This window comes from Mugil cephalus, chromosome 1 (assembly GCF_022458985.1).
Source record: "Mugil cephalus isolate CIBA_MC_2020 chromosome 1, CIBA_Mcephalus_1.1, whole genome shotgun sequence".
Taxonomy (NCBI): domain Eukaryota; kingdom Metazoa; phylum Chordata; class Actinopteri; order Mugiliformes; family Mugilidae; genus Mugil; species Mugil cephalus.
Window position 1 is genome coordinate 20320482 of NC_061770.1, and position 20772 is coordinate 20341253.

Here is a 20772-nt window from a genome sequence, read left to right on the forward strand (position 1 = left end):
GTATAATTTTAAACAGTATTTACCCCCTGCCCTAAATATAGCCTGGGTGCAATTGTCAGTTGCTACAAAATTAATTATAAATTAAATAATATCATTTAATAACTATTTAAATTCAAAAATGTATATCTTTAATTAAGTTAATATCTTTGCTATTAATTGGTCATATAGAGCCTGTAATCCTAAAATATATATATATGATAAACTATAAATCAAATTGCAGAGATGTGGCTGTGTAGTGGACACACATACTGTAACTCAACCATTAGGTCATAAAATAGAGCCACTGTTTGTTTGACACTGACCTCGGTTCCCTTCCTGCAGAACTGCTTCCATCTATTTCACCAGTAGACTACAACTATTCCCTGGTCTAAAAGATAAAACTCTCCGGGATGATGAATCACATTTGTTACTGCAGTTCCTATGACCTAAGACAGAAATGATGCCAAGTCTTTAATTGTCACAAGAGTCTTTGTAAAGTAATTACCAGACATCGACTTCTATGAGGGTTCTCAGTCATCCAGGTCATGGTGGGTTATATCCAAAGAATACAGCTGGAACAAAGGCAACTGGAATCGCTGCGGTTCTAGTAAATCAGAGGTGTCAAACATAAGGACCCTTGGGCCAAATCCGGCCTGGCAGGGGGTTCAACCTGACCCACGAGATGAATTTGCAAAGTGTAAAAATTACAAAGAGTAGCTGCTATTCCTTATCTTCCCACTAGGGTGTGTTATTTCGCACTGTTATACAAGATCCAGAACTAAGCAACGGATGTGGCAAAATTGCACCTTTTTTCTTAAGATTAAAAAAAAAAAAAAAAAAAAAAATTGTGTAAAAGGATAGTTCATTAATGTTAACTTATTCTTTGCACAAAAACAAAAGACAGTTGTCATTTATAGGTTATTATGCTATTATGTTACTGGTTCGACTCACTTCAGATCAAATCAGGCTGTATGTGATGTAGTTTGACACCACTGCTGTAGCCATTTCACCATTTGAATAAATAGTGAAACGTCTTCAAGAAACATCATTTCCAGTTGTCTTTGTTTTAGCTTTGTTTTTTGTTTTTTTGGATCAAATCAATTTGGAACACATTCCAAATCATCTTCGTAACCCTCTCGACCTGTTGAGTTCGGACATGTCCCCACAGAGCCTTTGACTCTTCCCTTACCAACGCACTCAGAACTGTCTTAGGAAATAGGAAACAACATCCATATTCACATCGACGGGTGAAGAGGAGGGAAAGAGGAGGCAGGACAGGAGGGAGACGGCCGACAGTAGCTTACCCTCATCCACGTCGTCGTTGGACATGATGGCGACGCACTTCTCCCACACCATGCGGATGTCGGCCCGGTAGCGGTCGCAAGCCCAGAGGAACATGGGTAACAGGATGGACTGGGCAATGGAGCACCACAGCACACACAACACCATCCAGTTGTAGGAGCGTTCGAACTTTAGACTGGCAAAGCTCACCACCTGCGCAGTGAGGAAAGGGTTAGGAAACACAATAAGAATGAACACAATGGAAAGTACTCTGAGACATGACGTGCATGTTTATAGTGGCACTGCTTTGCGGATGGCTTTACCTAAAAGTTGCCTTGTCAACAAGCCAGAGATGACATTAGGCTTCTTTTATAAGATCACCAGATAGTATTGTTTACTGGATTAAATAAGCAAAGTGAGTGAAAGCAGATACAGCACTTAGGTCATTAGATGGGTATCACATTGTCCCTGGGCTCAACATTAACAAGTAAATGAACCACAACGATAAAACCTAAATACAGAACTACCTCCTACTGATTCTGTATTCATGGGATCAAATTGCTGCTCCAAGTGTGCTCACTTAAATGCACTGAAGAAAACCCTCATATGTGTTTACATATACACACCGATCGGGCATAACATTATGACCACTGACAGCAGAAGTAAATCACAATGATCGTGTTGTGACAATGTTCTGCTGGGAAACTTTCAGGCCTGGCATTCATGTGGATTTTGCCTAGACATGAACCACCCACCTAGACCAGACCAGGCACCCCCAGCCCGTAGCAATGACACTTTTTGATGAGACCACAGTCGTCCCCAGCAGGATGCAGCCTGACACAGACACTGACGCAAAAATGCTTCTGGAACAACAAAAAAAAAAACAAAACAAAAAAAAAACAAGTATCTGTGAGACGCACTGGCACAAGTCTGATCCACAGAGGCTCCTCCCGTCAACCGAGAGGACTCAAAGGTCCCCACTAACAACCGGACACCCTCAGAAGGTCCATGTCCATTCTCTGATGAGTCACAACTGTTTTGGAGGCACAAGGGAGACCTACACAATATTAGGAAGGTGGTCATAATGTTATGGCTGATTGGTGTAGGTTTAATATTGGCAAACGCCAGAAGCAGGAGCTCTGGTCATTAGCCACCTTCATAAGCAGCCATTACAGCCAGGAAAAAAAAAACAATGTTCATCATTCACCACTGTCATCGCTCTAATGAGTACGGCGACTAATCATTATATTGTTTATAATTTCATCTATTTTTTTCCTTTATAAATTATCATGCAGTCAAAGTACTGTAAACATAAAAAAAGTATCATGAATTAATTAATTTATAGTGACATTAAACAAAGACAAGCAACACTTGTGCTAGCATTCAGCTCTCGAACTCATCTCTAACACACTGGGCCCAGACACTGATCAGACTGATGAACATTACCCCTATCTTACGTCAGCTTTACAATCAGCCTTTGATTATGTTAAGTCTCAGTGGTGGTATTGACATGGTTTGCTCACTAAGTAGACCAAATCCAACCTGCACAGTAATAAATAAAAATTTCACGTGGCATTATATTACAAAACACACATTTGCGGAATAACTACATTACAATGATAATCTTTGTCCGAGCCTATTTGACAGAGTAATGATTAAGTATTAATGGATTTTGTCTTCCTTGAATCATATAGTAATGTCACTATTTTTTAATATGATGACCTAGAACTGCTCACACTCATGTAAAAAAAAAAAAACTGACATTATTTTACGTAATATACAGTACTTGGGATAATTTAATCATGCTCTTTATTTAATCATAATTTTCTACACTTCACTGTGAAACATTATTCACACATCAGAGGATTTTCACCCAAGTTCTGACAGTAGAACGTAGAGAACCCAGTCAGACAAATGAAACTGAAATTTACTGAATATTCTTAAGGGTGCAGAAACGTTTTAAGTTTGTGTTCTGCTCTGATCTACGCCTCGGTGATACTGCATGCAACACCATGCAAAACAAACATACATTCATCAAGTTAATTTGTATGTGTTCCAGCATTCCATGCATTTAAATAGCTCATTACATTGGGCCATAAAAACGGCTAGCAGACCTTTCTGTCAGAACATATCTTTCTACAGAATTAATCCTGTCTGTTCCGAACACAAAGAAACACAATAGGCTGTTCCTGTAAAAGTGACTAACATTGTCTTTTAAAATAAAGTCTTTCAACAACTTGAACACCTTGAAGCAACACTATTTCAGTTTTTCCTCCTTGCCTGAGTGAAAAAACACATCTCGGCACAGATTTAGAGGTGTGCTGCTGCCAAACCTCATAGGTAAAGGTTTGACGTGCACGGAAACGCGACAGAAGTTTTGTGAAGAAACGGTGGCAAGGAAATTCCGATTCATATTTCATCTTATTCTTAAACTGACTCATTCATAAAAAAAAAATAATAATTTGCCAGTGTCTTTTCTGGAAGACAAATAGCCGGTGTTTGTGCCTGAAGACTCGTGAGCTCACCAGTGGTGAGTAATTGCTCCGTCCAGCGAGAATTTTAATAATGGAGTTCATTAAGCTCATTTTATTCAGATTCACTTCTGGTACCAACTGTAATGTGCTAACAACAACCCAATGTCTCAGCATTGACCTTCAGTGTTTGCTGTTGTAGGGCAGTATTCTGTCATGAGTAAAAGCAGCTTTAATTTACAACAATTGCATTTGAATATTTTGCTAAATAATGGACAGTTAAGAGTGAAGATGGAGACAGGAAACGTGAAGGGGGTTTGATGGATGGAATGCCCCCTTCATGGCCTACGTCACAATGACATCGCAACATTAACTGGAGGCAAAACAGAGGGAAGCTCGAGGCGAACACTATCACTGTTAACCTAGAAAATGTCGTGTAGCTGTATTTTATTTTTTGGTGCCAAAACCGGAAAAAGCAAAAACACTAACTTGAAGTTTCATCACATACCAGCCACTGCCAGTCATAGACGACTTTGGCTGAATGCGATTAAAAGAAAGGATTGGAGTGAGACAATCAGCAACAACTCTCTGTTTGCAGCGCACACGTGGGTAAGATTAACATCTAATACATTACCATTTTCAGCCTGGATGGCATTATGGGTTAGATTACATTGTGACTGAAATAACATTAAGTTAATCGTTATTTTGATGATTTATTCTTGATACATACTAATGCTAACCGCAAGCTTAGTTAGTTGCGTGATTCGGGGGCCTCCAAGCAGAAGTTGCATTTACTAAGTCACCCTCCACAGTGGTTCCACTTTCTTCTGGTAATATCGTTGTTGGAGAGGATTCACTTGATGAAGACAGACCAGACCAAATCATCCATCAGTCAGACTCAACTTTTTAAAATAACACTCACGGTTTTGGGGAGTAAGTGTATTAGCATATTCTCTAAAATATATGTTTTTCCTCGCTCATTCTTGCCCAAAACAGTCCATTGAAATATCTTAAAATATCTTTTGCCTCCAGTTAAGCCCCGCCCCTCAAAAAACATCACACTGTTTACAAACTGTGAAGGGGTCAATAGTTGTGTCAATAGGTGTGTATATAAGTGTGAAGAGTCTCTCTGTGTTAGCCCTGTGATGGGCTGGCAACCTGTGTGTTCTCTCAGCTCAATGCAAATAAGGCTAATGAGTTAATAGTGGGTGGCAGACAATGTTCCGCTTGGACTGTTTTCTAGAGTGACGCCAGTCTCAAACAATCCCTAAAGGACTTGCTTTCTTCAGCTTCTTAAATCTTTTACTGTCCCTTGACTGACTTCCACGTGTGTCATACTTTCAGATAACGAGTGCTTACACACAGTCAACAGCAATTTATGCACATGCTGCCATACACAGTTTTTCCACATCACTCATGAAACGCTCCTCAAGTGGAAGTGCCTTGAATAATGGTCCCTCTTTGGCAACAGCTAGAAAAAGCACCCGTGCAAATATGGCGCCTGTCTAAACTTTACTCAACTTCACTCAAAATGCGTATTCATATCATCCGTTGTTATACATGCAAACGGCATCCATACAACACGACATGATATTTTTTAAAGTGGAGCAAAAGCATCCAACAGAATTTAAATCATCAGCTCCTTCAAAGAGAGACTCTTTAAGTGAGACAGGGATGGTTTGTTATTGTTCAGCTCATGGTGGGCAGAGGTTGGAAATGTTATTTACAGCCTTGTGGCCATCTGCATGACTTTAACAGCTAATATAGGAACACTTTAAAAGCCTGCGAGGTTTAAATGATATAGAACTCTGGCAGCACAAACTGCTTAAATTATCACACACTGCTAATTTCCTCCTCGTGAGTCACAAGTCTTCCTAAAAACCAGCAAACTAATAACGATAAAGCATATTTCTCCAGTGATTACGCACTAAAAAAAAAATATTTCCTCGCTCTGTGATTTGGATTCATCATTAAAGGCTTGTGCAGATAGCGCTGCTTTGTGCAGAAGGCTTTTCCTTCGGCTTGCCTCCGGTGTACAACACTTAATTAAAAAGGTTTGTTTAATGTAAAAACTTCAGCAGATGGCTTGTGCAAATAATAACTTAACCGCAGCGATGCATTAAATTCAAACAGTGAGACACTTCCACTTAGAGTATGAGTGTGACACCATACACAAAGCAAACATCATTTTACAAAACATCCAGTTCCATTGTAATCAGGTGGCCCTAACATGAGCACAGGGTACTTTGGACTAACTGTCCAAACACATTTACCCAATGGAAAAAGTGGCTGGCAGCTTCGACTGCCTCATAAACAAAAAATCCTGGAGCTTTCTGCAGGCTTTCAAGTCTGCACACAACAGCAGTGATTTAACGTGCTAAAAAATAAATGAGAACCTGAGGGTGGAATTTGCAAACCAAATGGCAACACTGTGAAACAGAACTCACTCCTTCACTCGCTGATACAGCGCCTGAAGAATCAGTTTCCCCAAAGGTGGTACAAGGAAGTTACAGTCTGCTTTGAAAGTCTAGACTTCCCCAAAAGAAATCAGGTGGAAGATGATACCATGCTTAAATTGTTTTATATTTAGCAAACTGGACGACATATCCATCTTTCCTTTAATTATGATCGTTGCTACTGATATAATTCCTTCCTATCAACCAGAATCCAATCGACACTTGCCCCTCATACAGCGACACAAAGTATAAATTACCATATGTGCACGAGACACACTTAACCCATCCACATTTAACCTGACCTACTTGCAGCCTCAGATGAACAGATGCAAGAAACTTTTAAGTTCATGTAAATAATAAAACACCATGCTACGGTCGCGGGAGCCGCAGCCGATAAAATCCACCCCCATACCAATCTGTTCACTGGGATTTCACATTTCTACATGGGCCAAAGCGGTCGACGGCCTCTTCGTCTCCACCGGTGACATAACCGACCTTGCTCATCTTGAAAGAAGTCACAAAATGGTTGTCATCGGCCTGACTTCACTGTGTGTGTGTTAGTGCGCGTGTGGCTGTGCAAAGATTTGCTTCACACACCATGTGACACGCTAATATGGAAACCAGAGGACGGAAAAAGACAGTGATGGGAAGAGACAGAGGCTGGAATTCGTTGTTCTTATAATCTTAACCTATAGTGTACATAAGTGCAAACCTTAATTAATAATTTGAATTATTTGGCAGCTTCAGGACCTAACCTACTCACCAAAGAGTTAGATGAGATCATAATTATTGAATAACTTATTGTTTAGTATATTTCCTTGCAGCAATACTGTTTCCCATTTGAATTATTAATAATAATAATAATAATAATAATGTATAAGTAATGACCGCAATCATCAGCAGTCATTTGTTATTTATTGCATCTTAGAAAGAAAGTAATAAGATGCTGGCAGCCATCACATTTATTTGGCAACTGGGGAAGCATGTTGAAATTTTTTATTTGTTTTTTCACTCGAATTAGCATAAGAGTCTAAACAGCCAGTGTGTTGTTAAGTCTACTGGGTTTTTGAAACCTTGCTAAGCATTAATCTTTTAGATGTTTAGCTCTGTGCAGTCACGTAAGACATGAGAGGCTCAGATTTTACAAAACAAAACATGGCTGAAACCCAACACTCTCCGGCACAACTGACCCACAAGTCTAGCTCATGTCCTCATCTGGACTTTCTTCTTTTTTCTTTTAATTATAAGTCAGACCGCAATTTTTAGATCCAGTTCATCGGTATCTACACTCGCGTTCAGCCGGTAGACTCACCAGTATGGGGAAGCCAGTCAAGAAGTCATAGATGAAGACAATACCGCTGATCAGGTAGGTGATCTGCAGCGACGTCTTGAGAGGCTCTGATCCGTCGATGGACGACCTTCGCTTCCCCTGAGCGTCCTCCACCACGATGGTGGGGACGTTGAACTTGTTCTTGTCGGCGTTGTGGCCCGCCTGAATCGAGAAGGTCTGGAAGAGGGCGATGCCGATGCAGATGACGCCCATGGCCACGCTGCCGCCGATCAGCAGCAGAAAGCACACGCCGAAGCCCAGGCCGATCTCCGTCACGATGAACCGGCAGTCAGAGGTGTAGAAGCGGTTGATGGTGTCGTGCCAGCCCACTGCTGGAAGTGTGGACAGGATGAAGGAGACCATCCAGATGCCCATCACCGTGTGCACAGCTTGCTTCTTGGTGTTACTCAACCTGGAAGGAGAACCAGAACCAGATTTTAGCATAAAGTCAGTTGAGTTGCTGTCAGGTCATTAAGCGAAATTTATGTTCTGCCGAGCTGTGCTGTAGAATCCAAAGCTCATGGACCTTGACTTCTCTTATCTGCATAATCACAACACTAGCCTCTCCAGAGTTAGTAGAAGATGAAATGCAGCACTAATAAGAAGGCCTGACTCTGTGGTTTTAGGATAGCGAGGAAATGTGCCAACAGACAGAAGCTACGTAAAACTACAATATCTAAACAACACTACAAAGTGGAAGATCTCAACCTGCGTCACATAAGCTGAAAAAAAAAGCCCCTATCCCACAGAGTCATCACTTAGATGAACTGGAGATGAATGTGGAGGGAAATTGATTTTTTTTTGCTGATGGCCAGAGATTGCTTTTCACGTCACTCGGTCTATTTGTCATCTAGGTGCATTTCACCGCGAAGGTATTTCTATTTCCTCTCACCTCCGAGTAATTGTTACAGTCGAGCAATTTTCTGTTTGTGTCCTCCGGCGGCGTGGACACTTTTTAAGGTTTGCAGCGACAACTCGATTACGTCTAAAAATACAGAGAGCGGTGCTTAGCGCTCTCATTCCACAAACCTGACGAGAGGTTTGAATGAGAACTTATAATAGGTACAGAGCAATTTTGCTTTCAAAATGTTATTACATCTGTAAATTACGCCTGTACACATTTTAATTCACAATGTGGCTACAACAAGGAGCAATAACACAGGTTGAAATGAATACACTTCTCCTGCTTCTACTGCTAATTCACTGTAGTGTCACAGTGTCAGCTGTCCTAAAGCAGCTTGAGCTGGAAACCCAATCCGCCTCCCCCAGAAGAACTGGAGCGTGCGTCGCCTATCGTCTTCTTCCTCAAAAAATGTAATTAAATTTGTTTGTAGCTAGTAAAGCATTAGCTGACATGCACTGACACAGTAAAAATGTTACAGAAGGGGGAGCAGTAGCCTCTATCTTTGCACTATGGCTTTGTGCACAGACAAGTAGGTCTTGTTGTCACAGTGAGTAATAACGCTAGCCTTTCCTGAATGTGCCCGAGGTACGTGGGGAGGTTACGTCACCGAGCTGCATGAATCTATTACCAGAGTTGGAGCATTGAGAGGGAAAAAACCCTCCTAAGAGATAGTGAGCACAGGCTGATGAGAACAGCTGCCGAAGTACAAGGCTGGAATTCATAATTCAGGCCTTCAGTGTACGTTAATGTCAAAGGCGAGGAGGCAGCCATGCTAGCTCAGCAGGGCAAACGTGGAGCGATTTAAATGAAAGATGAAGAGCAATTACACGCGGCATCACCTGACCTATCACTCCAGACCGAGTTGTTTAAAACGACCCCAAAAGGAGGAGGCAAGAAGCTGAGCTCCAAACATGAGACTGAGAGAGAAGATGAGTGAGGGAACTCACGGGCTCATGAGATAAAAACAAGACCATTATCATTTCCAGGGAATCAGCCAATACAGATATTAATATATATTTGAAAGTGTGCTTATCTGCTAAATTGGCCCGCGCTGACTGTGTGCTGTGAATCTGCAGACCTCATACCACAGGAAGCACAATCACAATTTGTTGTTCAGCAGGGGAAGAAGAGCTAAGCAACAGAATACTGATCTTCGCCACATGCGCCACGACTCCGATCTCTGCAACAGATCCGCGTCCCACAGAGTAGCTTGTATGCGTTCTGCAGATATGAATGCTGATTTTATGCGTTTCATTCTGGCTGTATTTACCACATTATTTGCTCCAGAGATGCATTCAGCTGAAAATGATGATTCTGTGCCTGATGGCCAGAAAATAAAGATCTGCATAGCCATGAGTAACAACAGACTACCACCAAAAGGCAAGAGGCGGGGTCAACGTGACATGCACAAATGACAAACCTTCACATTACTCATCATTATATTATCATTACCACGACATCTGTTTTTTTAAATAACAAAACAATTACTGCTTCAATCGTCAGCACATGTCATATTGAAGCAACAGCGGTGTATACAGATATAGCAGGAAGTGACAATGTTGCTCAGAACATCTGATTACGTGCGAACAGCAGATGCCTTGAGAGTCTAACAAGACCAAAATGGTGTCAGTGCACTTCATGTGAGGTGAACTCTATCTTTATTATTCAGCGTTACTTACAATATTACAGTCCATGTTAAGAGGAACCAAAATGAAGGAAGAGGCTGGAGCTGGCAGATGCTCAGTCTGGAGGGTTTTAACATAGTGTTACCTCAAATAACTGCAACCAGCAGATGTGTTGGCAACAGAGACAGAGAGAGAGAGAGAGAGAGAGAGAGAGTGTCCCACTCAGAAACCGAGGTAAACAGGCTGACAGGTGACAGAAATCTGAATATGTCCTCATCATATATGAAGAATCTGAAAAGCAGCTCAGAAAAGCAGCGAAAGGTCCAAAGTGTTTCGGCTTCGAAGGCAAAGAAACTGACTTTGGCATGATGTTGTTTATGGAAAATTTAATGAAGTGGAATTTTTCCTTTTTGAGAAAATGTCAGAAAGTCATTTTAAAATGGCCCTCCATCTGTACTGTAGTTCTATGTTATAACACAGACTGGTGGTGTCCACAGGACACACTGCTGTTATCATAGCAACCATTTCTTTGGTAGAAAGTATTTCCAACAACATTAATGGTCTTAGCACCACAAATAAGATCCCATTGTTGTGGGATGAAAGCCAAAATCTATTGGAAATTATCTACAGCATTGGGATTAACGTGTTACAAAAGTAATGCAATTACTGTAATGCATTACTTTTTGCTGTAACATGGTAATGTAAGGCATTACAAAAAAATAACTGAAATATTTTACTCGGTACAAATGTCAGCAACACTCATTATAATGTATTTTAAACCCAAAATGAATTAAATTAATTAAATTGTGTGTTTTTATAAAAATTTGAGATTAGCAGAGAAGAAAAAAAAATCTGAGCAAATGTTGACTTCCCGTTGGAGCTAGAGAACAGCTGATTGGACAGAAGATGGCTGCAGTTGCAGAGTCGGACTCTACATTTATGAGATGAACATATCCTCATTACTGTCAGTTCATCAGAGGAAAGGACACGAAGAACATCTAATCCAAAAGATTTCTTTACTGCGCGAAATAGCACAAGTGATTTAAGGAAACATCTAGCGTGGTGCTAACTTTCTTTAGGTGTTCGGTTACAATACACAGTAGTAGCTCCTAGCAATATTGATTTCAGTATGAATACAGCTAAATTTACAGTATCGGAATCACAATATATATTGCGCCATGAGCCATAACTTCTCCATTATATTGTACTGTTGTTAGCGTTAAGCCTAGCTTGGTCATTAAACCCATTCCACATCACCTTCTACTGGATATGGAAATGAGCTACAGTGAAATCAATACGATTTATTGAGAACGCAAAATCCATATTTCCACTTATTTTGGTGAAAGTAACTTTACAAGTACCTTACATTTAAAGACATTAACTTGCCCAACACTGATTATCTGTAAAGTTACAAACCAGAAAGACATTTGACTCAAGGTTTGTAATTAGGATGAACCCCTTTTGAAAGTGTGAAATACCTAAATTACGAGCATTAACACCTTGACAACAAGATCAGTCGTCTTACCTGTAGTTTACAGGCCAGCGCACCATCCACATGCGGTGATAGGACAGAGAGGTGACGGAGAAGCAGGTGACCAGCGTGAGAGTATAGAAGGTGGAGACGAACACCTTGCAGAGACCCTCATTCCACTCGTAGTTTGAGTGCTGACGCCTCAGTGTTATGACACAGTACATTGTGATGGGGATGGCCATGTTGAGGATGTGCGTTCCCGCCAGGGTGCAGATGAGGAACTCCAGCGGCTTCCACTTTTTCTGTTTGGCGCTGACGCTAAGGATGCTCCAAGTGTTGGCCAGGATGGACACGCCCGAGCAGACCAGCCAAGCCAGCGTGTTGGCGTTGATGACGTCATCCTTCATGGTGGTTACCTTATCCACCATGTTGTAGCGGGGCAGGACGGAGCCTGGGGGTCCGCAAGGAACTGTTGGCAAGAGCGGGTTCACGCAAGGAGAAGGAGGAAGTGGTGATGGGCAGGAGGGGGTGCAGGGCGTCGAGCGAGGCAGGCATCCTATCTGGGTGGGCGTGCACTCTCCATGGGTCGGGCACAGTGGAGGTCGGCGCTCACGGATGTGATGCAACACAGCGGGGTGTGAGAGCCGGAGGACGGTGGAGCGAGGCCAGTTCCCTTTACAGGCCTGAAGATGGAAAAGAGGAGAAAGGAAAGAGGCAGAGTGGTCAGAGTCTGAGGGAATGACGACATAAAGATAATTACATTAGTCAGTCCGGTTCAAAATGATCCCGCACCACACTTAATCCCTCATCAAGGAATTAACAGGGTTATGTTAATTACATAACGGCTTAACTGTTAATACTGAAAGTCATACGATTCACGGAACAATATTCAGTCAGCAGGGATTATTTCAAAAAAAAAAAAAAAAAAATGCTGCGGGTCAAATCGCAGAATAGCATAAAGCTACAGCAGAAGAGAATGCAAGCATGTGTAAAGGTCAAAGTTATTCAGGAAGCTATAAGCAGCCACACATATAACAGCATTAAATTTAAACTAATTCATCATAAAAGTGAGACAAGAAAGGAAAATAATAAAGAATTAATCCAACAATTCACACAATTAGTCAAGTAATCAAGTAGACGTATTTGTTGAATAACTGAATTTTAACAACCAACCAATTGTTAAGTCTCTACTCAAGCAAAAAAGACAAATCTGTTTCCAGCTCCTGGATATTTGCATAATTTTTCAACTGTAAACTGAATATCATCATGGTTTCCCTTTTTGACGATTTAAAGACTGACCTGATGATATTAACGTGTGATCATTTGATGATGTCAAAAAAATCAAACAAACGAAAAGAAATAGTTTGCAACTGTTTTTTTTTTTTTTATCCAGCATAGCAGAGCCCCAGCGAGAGAACATATAAGGAGAGGATAACTCCGGTTCCCCCACTGTGCAGTGAAAAATGCTTGGCACAGCTGGAGCGTGTTGTCACATCTATTTCCTGTTACTTTTGGCTTGTCCAAATACTGATGTGCTGTAGGCAAGGGCCCTGAGAGGGGACACTGGAAATGACAAGAACCACGTCATCGTCGGCCCGGCTCTCTCTTCTACTGATCTAATCGTCCTCTTTCCCTCTTGCCTACAACGGCATCCTAAATCTGTTAGCCGGCTAGGTCAGTCCACAAGAAATTATAAGTCTAATAGTATGCAATAGTATGAGGGTAACCATAGGGAACAGGTTTCATAAAGTATTCTTTACACTGATCGAGAAGGAGTGCAATCATGTAAATTTAACTAACTGATGAGGTTTTTGTTTTAGCCAGGATGTAATAATTCAAATTAAACTTCAAGAAACACCTAAAATGCAAACGTAAATAAATGCACAATTTGGTATGACAGCAAGTATGAGACTACATCAACACACCTAGCACTGGAGACAATTCAAAACAGTGTGCTGGAAAGTGAAGAATAACAAAATGAATCAAAGACGAAAGACAATCTGGACAAGAATATTATATAGTGCATTTTGTTCTGTTCTCTTAGCTACCACGACACAAAGCAAAACAGACGGTAAACAGCGCCAGTGAGAATCCATCACATTTATCTCCAGTTAAATTTAGACGTTCATTGTCTGTCTGTCACCGAAATAGCTCTGATCTAACACACAAGCAACACATTCATGCGAGTTTTGTTTACAAGTGGCTCGGTTGTAATATCGCAGGGTGAACCCTGGCAAAGCAAACGCAAAACTAGGAGGAGGAATAACACAGCAGCGTTTCAGGAGACGGCCCGATGGCCCGAGTGCTTAGAGCGCACAGCACATGGGAAAAACGCCCTTTACCGGCCGAGTCGGTCCCTTGACCCCCGACCGACCGGCTGCACCTTTGTTCATGCACTTTTGTTCATTGCACAATAAGGGCAAAATGCCAGGAAAGATCTTTAACAAAGAAATATTTCAATACGGATACGATGATGGAAAATACACGATTGGAATATAATATCAGATGCATTTGATCCACGAATCCCTGTGTGGTTGGGGCGGACTGAGCCACACAAGTGTCTGTTGATTGTGGACAGAAACCACAGCTGAGTGAAATGCAATCCACTGTAGGCTTTACTTCACATCCCTCCCGAGCCCAACTGGCTCCACGAGGAAAAAAACAAACAAACACTAAATCTGTTTTGTTATTAGGAGCAACAGATATCTGAAAGGCAACAGAATCACAAAATTCAACCCAATTCAACCCGTGCCAGTGAAGCAGCGGGACAATTAAGAGATGAAGATTTGAAAATAGTGAGAACCACACACAAGCACAAAAGACCAAACACAACCATTTTGCAGCCCCAAAGTATTTGTGACAACTGGCAGCGAGGTAGGTGCTTAGGTGCCATTTCAGTTTTAAAACATCATCACAACTTCATCACAACATCTCTGAACCTCTAAATAAGTGATGATGGCTACTTCAAATATTGCAGCACCTGACTTTTCTCTATTGATTCATTCAAAATTCCTCCTTGTATCAGCTCTCCAGGAAACTGGAATAGGTGATTTAAATGAACTCATCTGTCCAGTAATCTGTATCCCTTTAACTTCTTTGACTGGAAATGACACGATTTATGACAGAAACTACGATCAAGATAACTTCTGTTCTGTTTAAGTCATTTGGTTGTGACAGTTTTGTACACGTCTGTGAAGTACAAACCGTATGTCCTGCTTCCTCAGATCCTAAATGTCCTATAGTTTAATGCAAATTTAATGCAAATGCAAATTTTCTGCTCGTTTGAGTCGCCATAAATAGACAAACATGCTATTCTGGGAGAAACAAAGACCATGACTAGCGAACTAACAATGTGCTCCATAATTACCTTCTTAGGTACCAATATTCCATAACAATTCCTTTTCCTTCCTACCCAGCTGCGCTTGCAATTAACCAATGCGGCAAGAGGGCAGCAGAAAATGAACTCCAAGCTCTTCTGCGGGGGTGACTCATGAGGTTCAAGAGGGACAACGGCACTTTTCAGTAAATGCAAGAAATTGCGGTAAGGTCTGACGAGGTTATTCCGGGATGTTTATCAGCTAGTGCAGTTTTCTAACCTTTGGGAACAGCTGGAGAGTCTGTGAAGATGTATCACAGATAAAAATGGGTGATATTTCTTAACCGGCAAAATCAACCTTCGTCTCCTGTCGGGCTTTTTCTTTTTTCTCATTTTCACCCTTTTAGCATTTGTGCAGCATTGAGCAAGTTAACCTTTGCTGCCAGGTCACATACTGGTGGTAAAGGTCTGCTGGGAGCCTTGTGTGTTGGGTATATGTGGTGAAAGATTCAGTCGGAATTTACAAATCTCTTGTAGATGTGCCAACGCTTATGAAGAGCATGAAGGTGATTTACAGTCTCTACTTCATTACCAGTTCTTTAGTTTCAAAAATAAAACCAAATCAGTTAAAATGCAACTATTGTATTCATCATATTCTCTGATTATGTTTGAGTTGCAGGAGCTCATGAATCCATCATCCTGCCAAATGGAGAACATACTTATTGCAGCAGTGGACATTATAAACCGCAGAATTGAGCTGAATGAAACACAGGCTCCTAGACTGACATTGCCAGACTCAATTCTTATCTGAATATGAGTGGCCCAGCAGATCTTTGCCAGGGCACGATCAGTTAACAATGGACCAGCCCTACAACGACACAAATATTTTGTGGAAATGTGACATTCAGACGGTTTTCCAGACTATACAATTCTCCTTTACTTGAGAACATTTATGTAAATCCCCATTAGCTGGTACTGCTTGCAGCAAAAAGAATTTGTATCTTCTGCTTAAAAGCAGAATTTTTTATTTTGTACAAAAACAGAAATACTCAATGAGATGTAAATGACAGATGATAGTGGACGATAACTTCCTTGAAGGTGGTTGCTAGATGTCTTTGACAATTACATGCTGTGTACTTGTAGCTTATTTTGGTTTCTTCCACCCTGGAGGGAGTGGGAGGTTTGCTGTCAAAATACTGTAAATACTGGATTGAACTGCAAACGCACAACTAACTCTGGGAATAATAAATGCGCATGTGCTCTGTCGTTGAATCATTTCTCGTTTTTATACGTGTATGCACGGAGAGTGTGGGCGGAAATCAGGTTAACCCATCTCCTATGTATTTTTGGAACACAAAAAATAACAGAAAACTATACGTGACGCTAGAAGTTAGCCCCTTTTGAGGAAGTAATATTTGCTATAACAGTAGTAAAAGTAGTACTAGGAGCAGTAGTGGCTTAGAGGTTGCCGGTGGATTATTAGTAAAACAGGAATAGCAGTAGTTGTAGCACTGGTTTTATTTAAACACTTGACTGACGGGCTTCCTAACCACAGTGGAACTAACAGCTCGATCACCCACAATCCCCTGGGCCTCCGAGCAAAATCTGTCCTCTACACAAGGGAAATCAACACTGACAATTACACACACACACATACACACAAGACTTGCACTCCCTAACATCAAGATACTGCATGTTAAATGAGTGGCACAGATTCACTGTGGCACTGATACGAGGAAGATAAGACGACAGAAATATGTTGTGCGTTTTAATAATAACTCATTTCACACTTTGCTACGCGGTCTGCAGCAAACTTTAAGAAGCGCTTCACAAGTGCGCAACAAGTATTATTAAAATTTTAAGCTGATGAAAATTGCCATCAGACGACGGTTGTTTCTTCACTTATAATAATTACGCGACGCCATACAGAGATAAACACTTTGTCCCAAATACCACACCGCAATTAATCAATTTAGCATCGTTTTAATTCAGCAAACATGCGACAAAGGAAAAGACTCCCACGTTTCTAATACTGCGCACCACTTATTGTTTTAATTTGCAATATAATGACACAAACTTAACTTCTGATTAAGTCTAACCCTAGGTCTTCAACATTTTTCAGGCCAAGGACCCAAACTGATGGAGAGAATAAGTAGGGACCTCCTATCTACTATATGTGTTCTATATTAGACTCCTAGTGCTATTGACATTATTATTACAATTCTCCATTCAACATTACCTTATTCAAATAATACACATAATACAAATGGTACAAATATATATATTTTGTTAATTTCAAACATGAGCCACAATAAGATGGTCATGCAGCTGGCGCAAACAAGTACTTAATGTTTGCAGCTGCACTGTTAGCTTCTCTTGTGCTAATATTGCAGCATGCCTCTGGGATTTCACCTGGGGACTGAATAGGCTCTTGGCCATTTGTGTGGAAAACTGACAGAGTTGATGAGTCATATGCAGCCTTGTGATTGGCTCAGAACCGATAGGGGCGGGGCTTACTGTGCACAGGAGGCTTAGATTGACAGGTCTAGTGCGGCGCTGCGTGTGAAACGGTGGCTGTTCAGCTGTGTCACTGAATGAGGGAAGTGCTGACTGAAGGATAACATCTTCTGCCTCCATTTATCCCTTTGCTAAAATATGTTGGATTCAGGTTAATGTTAAAAAAATGTTCAAAATTAAAAAATATAAGAAAAATGTTTAATCAACCAAAGATTTTGCGACCACACCTCCGCCAACCCCCTAGGGATTGTGGTCCTCCTGTTGACAGGGTTGGTTGTGGCCGCCTTCCAAATATCAGCAACAAAACGAAGACATTGTGAAATTTAAATCTTCATCGAGCTTCTGAGAAAATATCGGAGAGCAACATACTGTAAATGAACTCCTGATGTCCTGATGACTTGCATGCAGCTATATATGCTGTAGTTCTTTCCACCCTGTTGTTCATGGTGTGTGTCTGAAGTGCAAAGCGACAAAGATTTTTCTTTCTCAGCACAACGAAACCCATTAACGACCGCAACGCATCCGTCAACGCAACATAAAGAGAGACGGAAAACACTTACAGGAACATCAGCAGCGTTGTGGAGGCCTTGTGAAAACTGCTGCGTATGGGGAACTGGACTGTGTAGCGAAACCTGCTTCTCCTGAATGACTAACTTATCACTTTGCACATTAGTCATTTTTGTGGACCACACTGAAGTAAGAGACCAAACACAATTTTATCCTTCACCTCCAACTATCATCAGACGAGACACAGAAGAACAGCTAAGTGTGCCCTGGACACGTTTTGACATAACCATAAAGACGGATTTATGTGTTAAAACAAAGGACCAAATGGACGACGGCGTGCCTGACTGTGATCAGAGCTTTCGTAGAAACCTGCATCAAGGAAGACAATTATTTCCAAGGCTCTTTTTCACCAGCACAATGTTGGTCAGTGTGCTGGGTGCAGAGTGTGGCGCTGACACACATCTCTAAGCCACGCGTCGGCAGGCACTGGAGTAAAACACAGAGCGGACCGCTTTTATGAGCTCCCCGCTGACAGGTGTGATGCATGGGGTTTTATGCCCGACCAGCCACTTCATCCCTGGAGCAGTCGGGGAGAAAAATACTCCACTGTGGGAGGTAGTGGTGCCGTCCCCGGAGCACCGGCGTCGTATTTAACATTACGTCTCTGATGCTTACACATGACACATGCATTCGTTTGATAGCAAAGTCAGCAGGTATGCTTTTCTTCGCAGCACCCCGCTTTACCCCTTAGAAATGCCCTCAGTGCAATACTCTACAGCTTTTGTAGAGTGAATGTCAGGGGCAGACATACATTCTCCACCCCACGCAAAAGCAAAAGCAAAAGCAAAAGCAAAAGCCTCTAAGCTCACTGCACTGCTGTCTGATTTATAGTTATTTAAATCACATCTCTTGTCTGTAAACATCCTGTTATTTCTCTCTGGCTGGGGTCAGTTCGCTTTATTTAGTTATGTTGACCAATCTTTCATATTAGTGTTCATGTTCCTAATCCTGGACATTTGTGCTCTGCCACTAAAAGGGAACCTAATACAATATAAATGAATAAAACCTGATCCATGGATTATAACAGGCCATGTTTTGTCTGTGGTTAGACCGTATCTGTGTTATTCTCATCTCATGCCAAAATGTTCATTATGTGATGACCTGCTGTAGCCTCCTGTATATTGTGTAAGTCTCCCTTGTGTCTCCAGAAGAGTTGTGACTCATCAGAGAATGGGCATCGGCTTTCCGAGGGTGTCCTGTGGTGTCTGGCAAAAGAATGTTGTTAGTGGGGGGCTCTGTGGATCATCCTACAGATACTTGATCACTTTTGGATCTAGTGAAATTGGAGGCCAGGTCAAGACCTTGCCCTGTTCTTCATGTTTTTTTTTTTTTTTGTTGTTGTTGTTGTTGTTTTTTAGTTATTCCTTGCCCATTTTTGTGCTTGTGTCAGGCTGCATCCTGCTACCATCAATCATTGTCAGTGCTATGGAGTGGGGGGTGCCTGGTCTGGTCTAGGTGGGTGGTACATGTCTAAGTAACATCCACATGAATGAATACCAGGTCCAAATGTTTCCCAGCAGAACAGTGAATTGTCACAAGATGGTTCATGTTATTTACTCATCCTGTCAGTGGTCTTACTGTTGTGGCTGATCGGTGTATTTCTATATACCAGGCTTGACGTGGAACTTCTGAACCGCTTATTGTGTCACGTGGATGTTCGACCTTTACTGTGCAGAACAATGTTACAGCAGAATTTGATTTCAGATAAGTAATACGCAGTTTTATTGGGAATGGATGAAAATACGTTGAGACAAATTCCATTATGGATTTTGCTTAACGATCACATTCTTTATCAATTTTCCTTCCTGCTTTCTGAGGTGTGTATCATGTGGAGAGAAGGTAGGCTTCTGCAGCTTTTCAGTGTCAAAACAACAGTCCAAATTTAGGGCAATGTTTCCGTTCAAATTGCCAGCGTTTCCAACCTTACTCAGAATTCTCATTGTACAAACATTACTAGCACCGCTGTCTTTATAGGCGCAATGAAGCCAAACGTCGGTCTACGTACACTTGTGAATTTGATGCGATTGCCTTGGAATGGACAACTGAGAGACGCCAGAAATGACACAGAGAATTGATAAGGATCAGACAAGAACTAGTTCTCGCTTCCCACCTTCACAACTTAGCATGACACAGAAAGTTTAAAATTTCAAAGTTGAGTTGAACCTGAAGATCATGACAACGAGGTCTTAAAATAACAAGACACATAGATTGTTATTGCAGGAGTATTTTTATATACGTTTTAAAATGCTTGGATAACATCTTTACCTCTTCAATGAGAAGTTTGGGTCTGTCATTCTTCTTTTCTCTTGAACAGTTGGTGATGATATCTAAATTCCTCAAGAAGAGGAAAGCATCTTATTTAGCTGTGGCGTTTCCCCACTTGCTGATCCAAGTTCACCCAAATATGGAATTAACAAGTCTTTCCAGGTTTTGATGGGGCTATTATTACAGGAGGAATACAGATCTGTTTTGACCTGGGTTGTGTTGAATACAACATGGATCCACATGACAAGAAACAGCCTGAACTAATAAGACCAAACTGTAAGGTTTTAGTAAAGATGACAGAGCAGAAGAGTCCCAGTAATTATGAGCCAAAGAGCTAGAGCAGGAGCTAAGCGGCAAAGGAAGAACCACACTACAAGAATGACAATGTGCAGTGGTCATTCGCTACCGCTCACTATTTACACAGCCTACAACTGAAAAACAGATGGCAAGCACTTCTGACTTGGCGCACGGATTATCTGTGGAAACTGTTGTGTCAATGACGGCTCAGACAGCGTGAAGGACACTGCGTGAGGCCAGCGACTACATAGGATGTCCAAGAAGAAAACCACCGATCACAACACTATAAGTTT

At 41.4% G+C, this 20772-nt stretch overlaps 1 protein-coding gene across 5 annotated transcripts in view; it reads right to left on the reverse strand.

Moving 5' to 3' along the window:
* Positions 1-20772, reverse strand: part of LOC125015443 (probable G-protein coupled receptor 153) — a 35195-nt gene that overhangs the window by 6818 nt on the left and 7605 nt on the right. For all 5 annotated transcript variants that reach the window (XM_047597314.1, XM_047597325.1, XM_047597336.1 and 2 more), the window contains exons 2-4: positions 11572-12200; positions 7500-7929; positions 1284-1473 (exon numbers count right to left, since the gene is read on the reverse strand). In XM_047597314.1, coding sequence (XP_047453270.1) covers positions 1284-1473; positions 7500-7929; positions 11572-11945 — 994 coding nt within the window. In that variant the 5' untranslated portion in view covers positions 11946-12200. The remainder of the gene's footprint in view (positions 1-1283; positions 1474-7499; positions 7930-11571; positions 12201-20772) is intronic.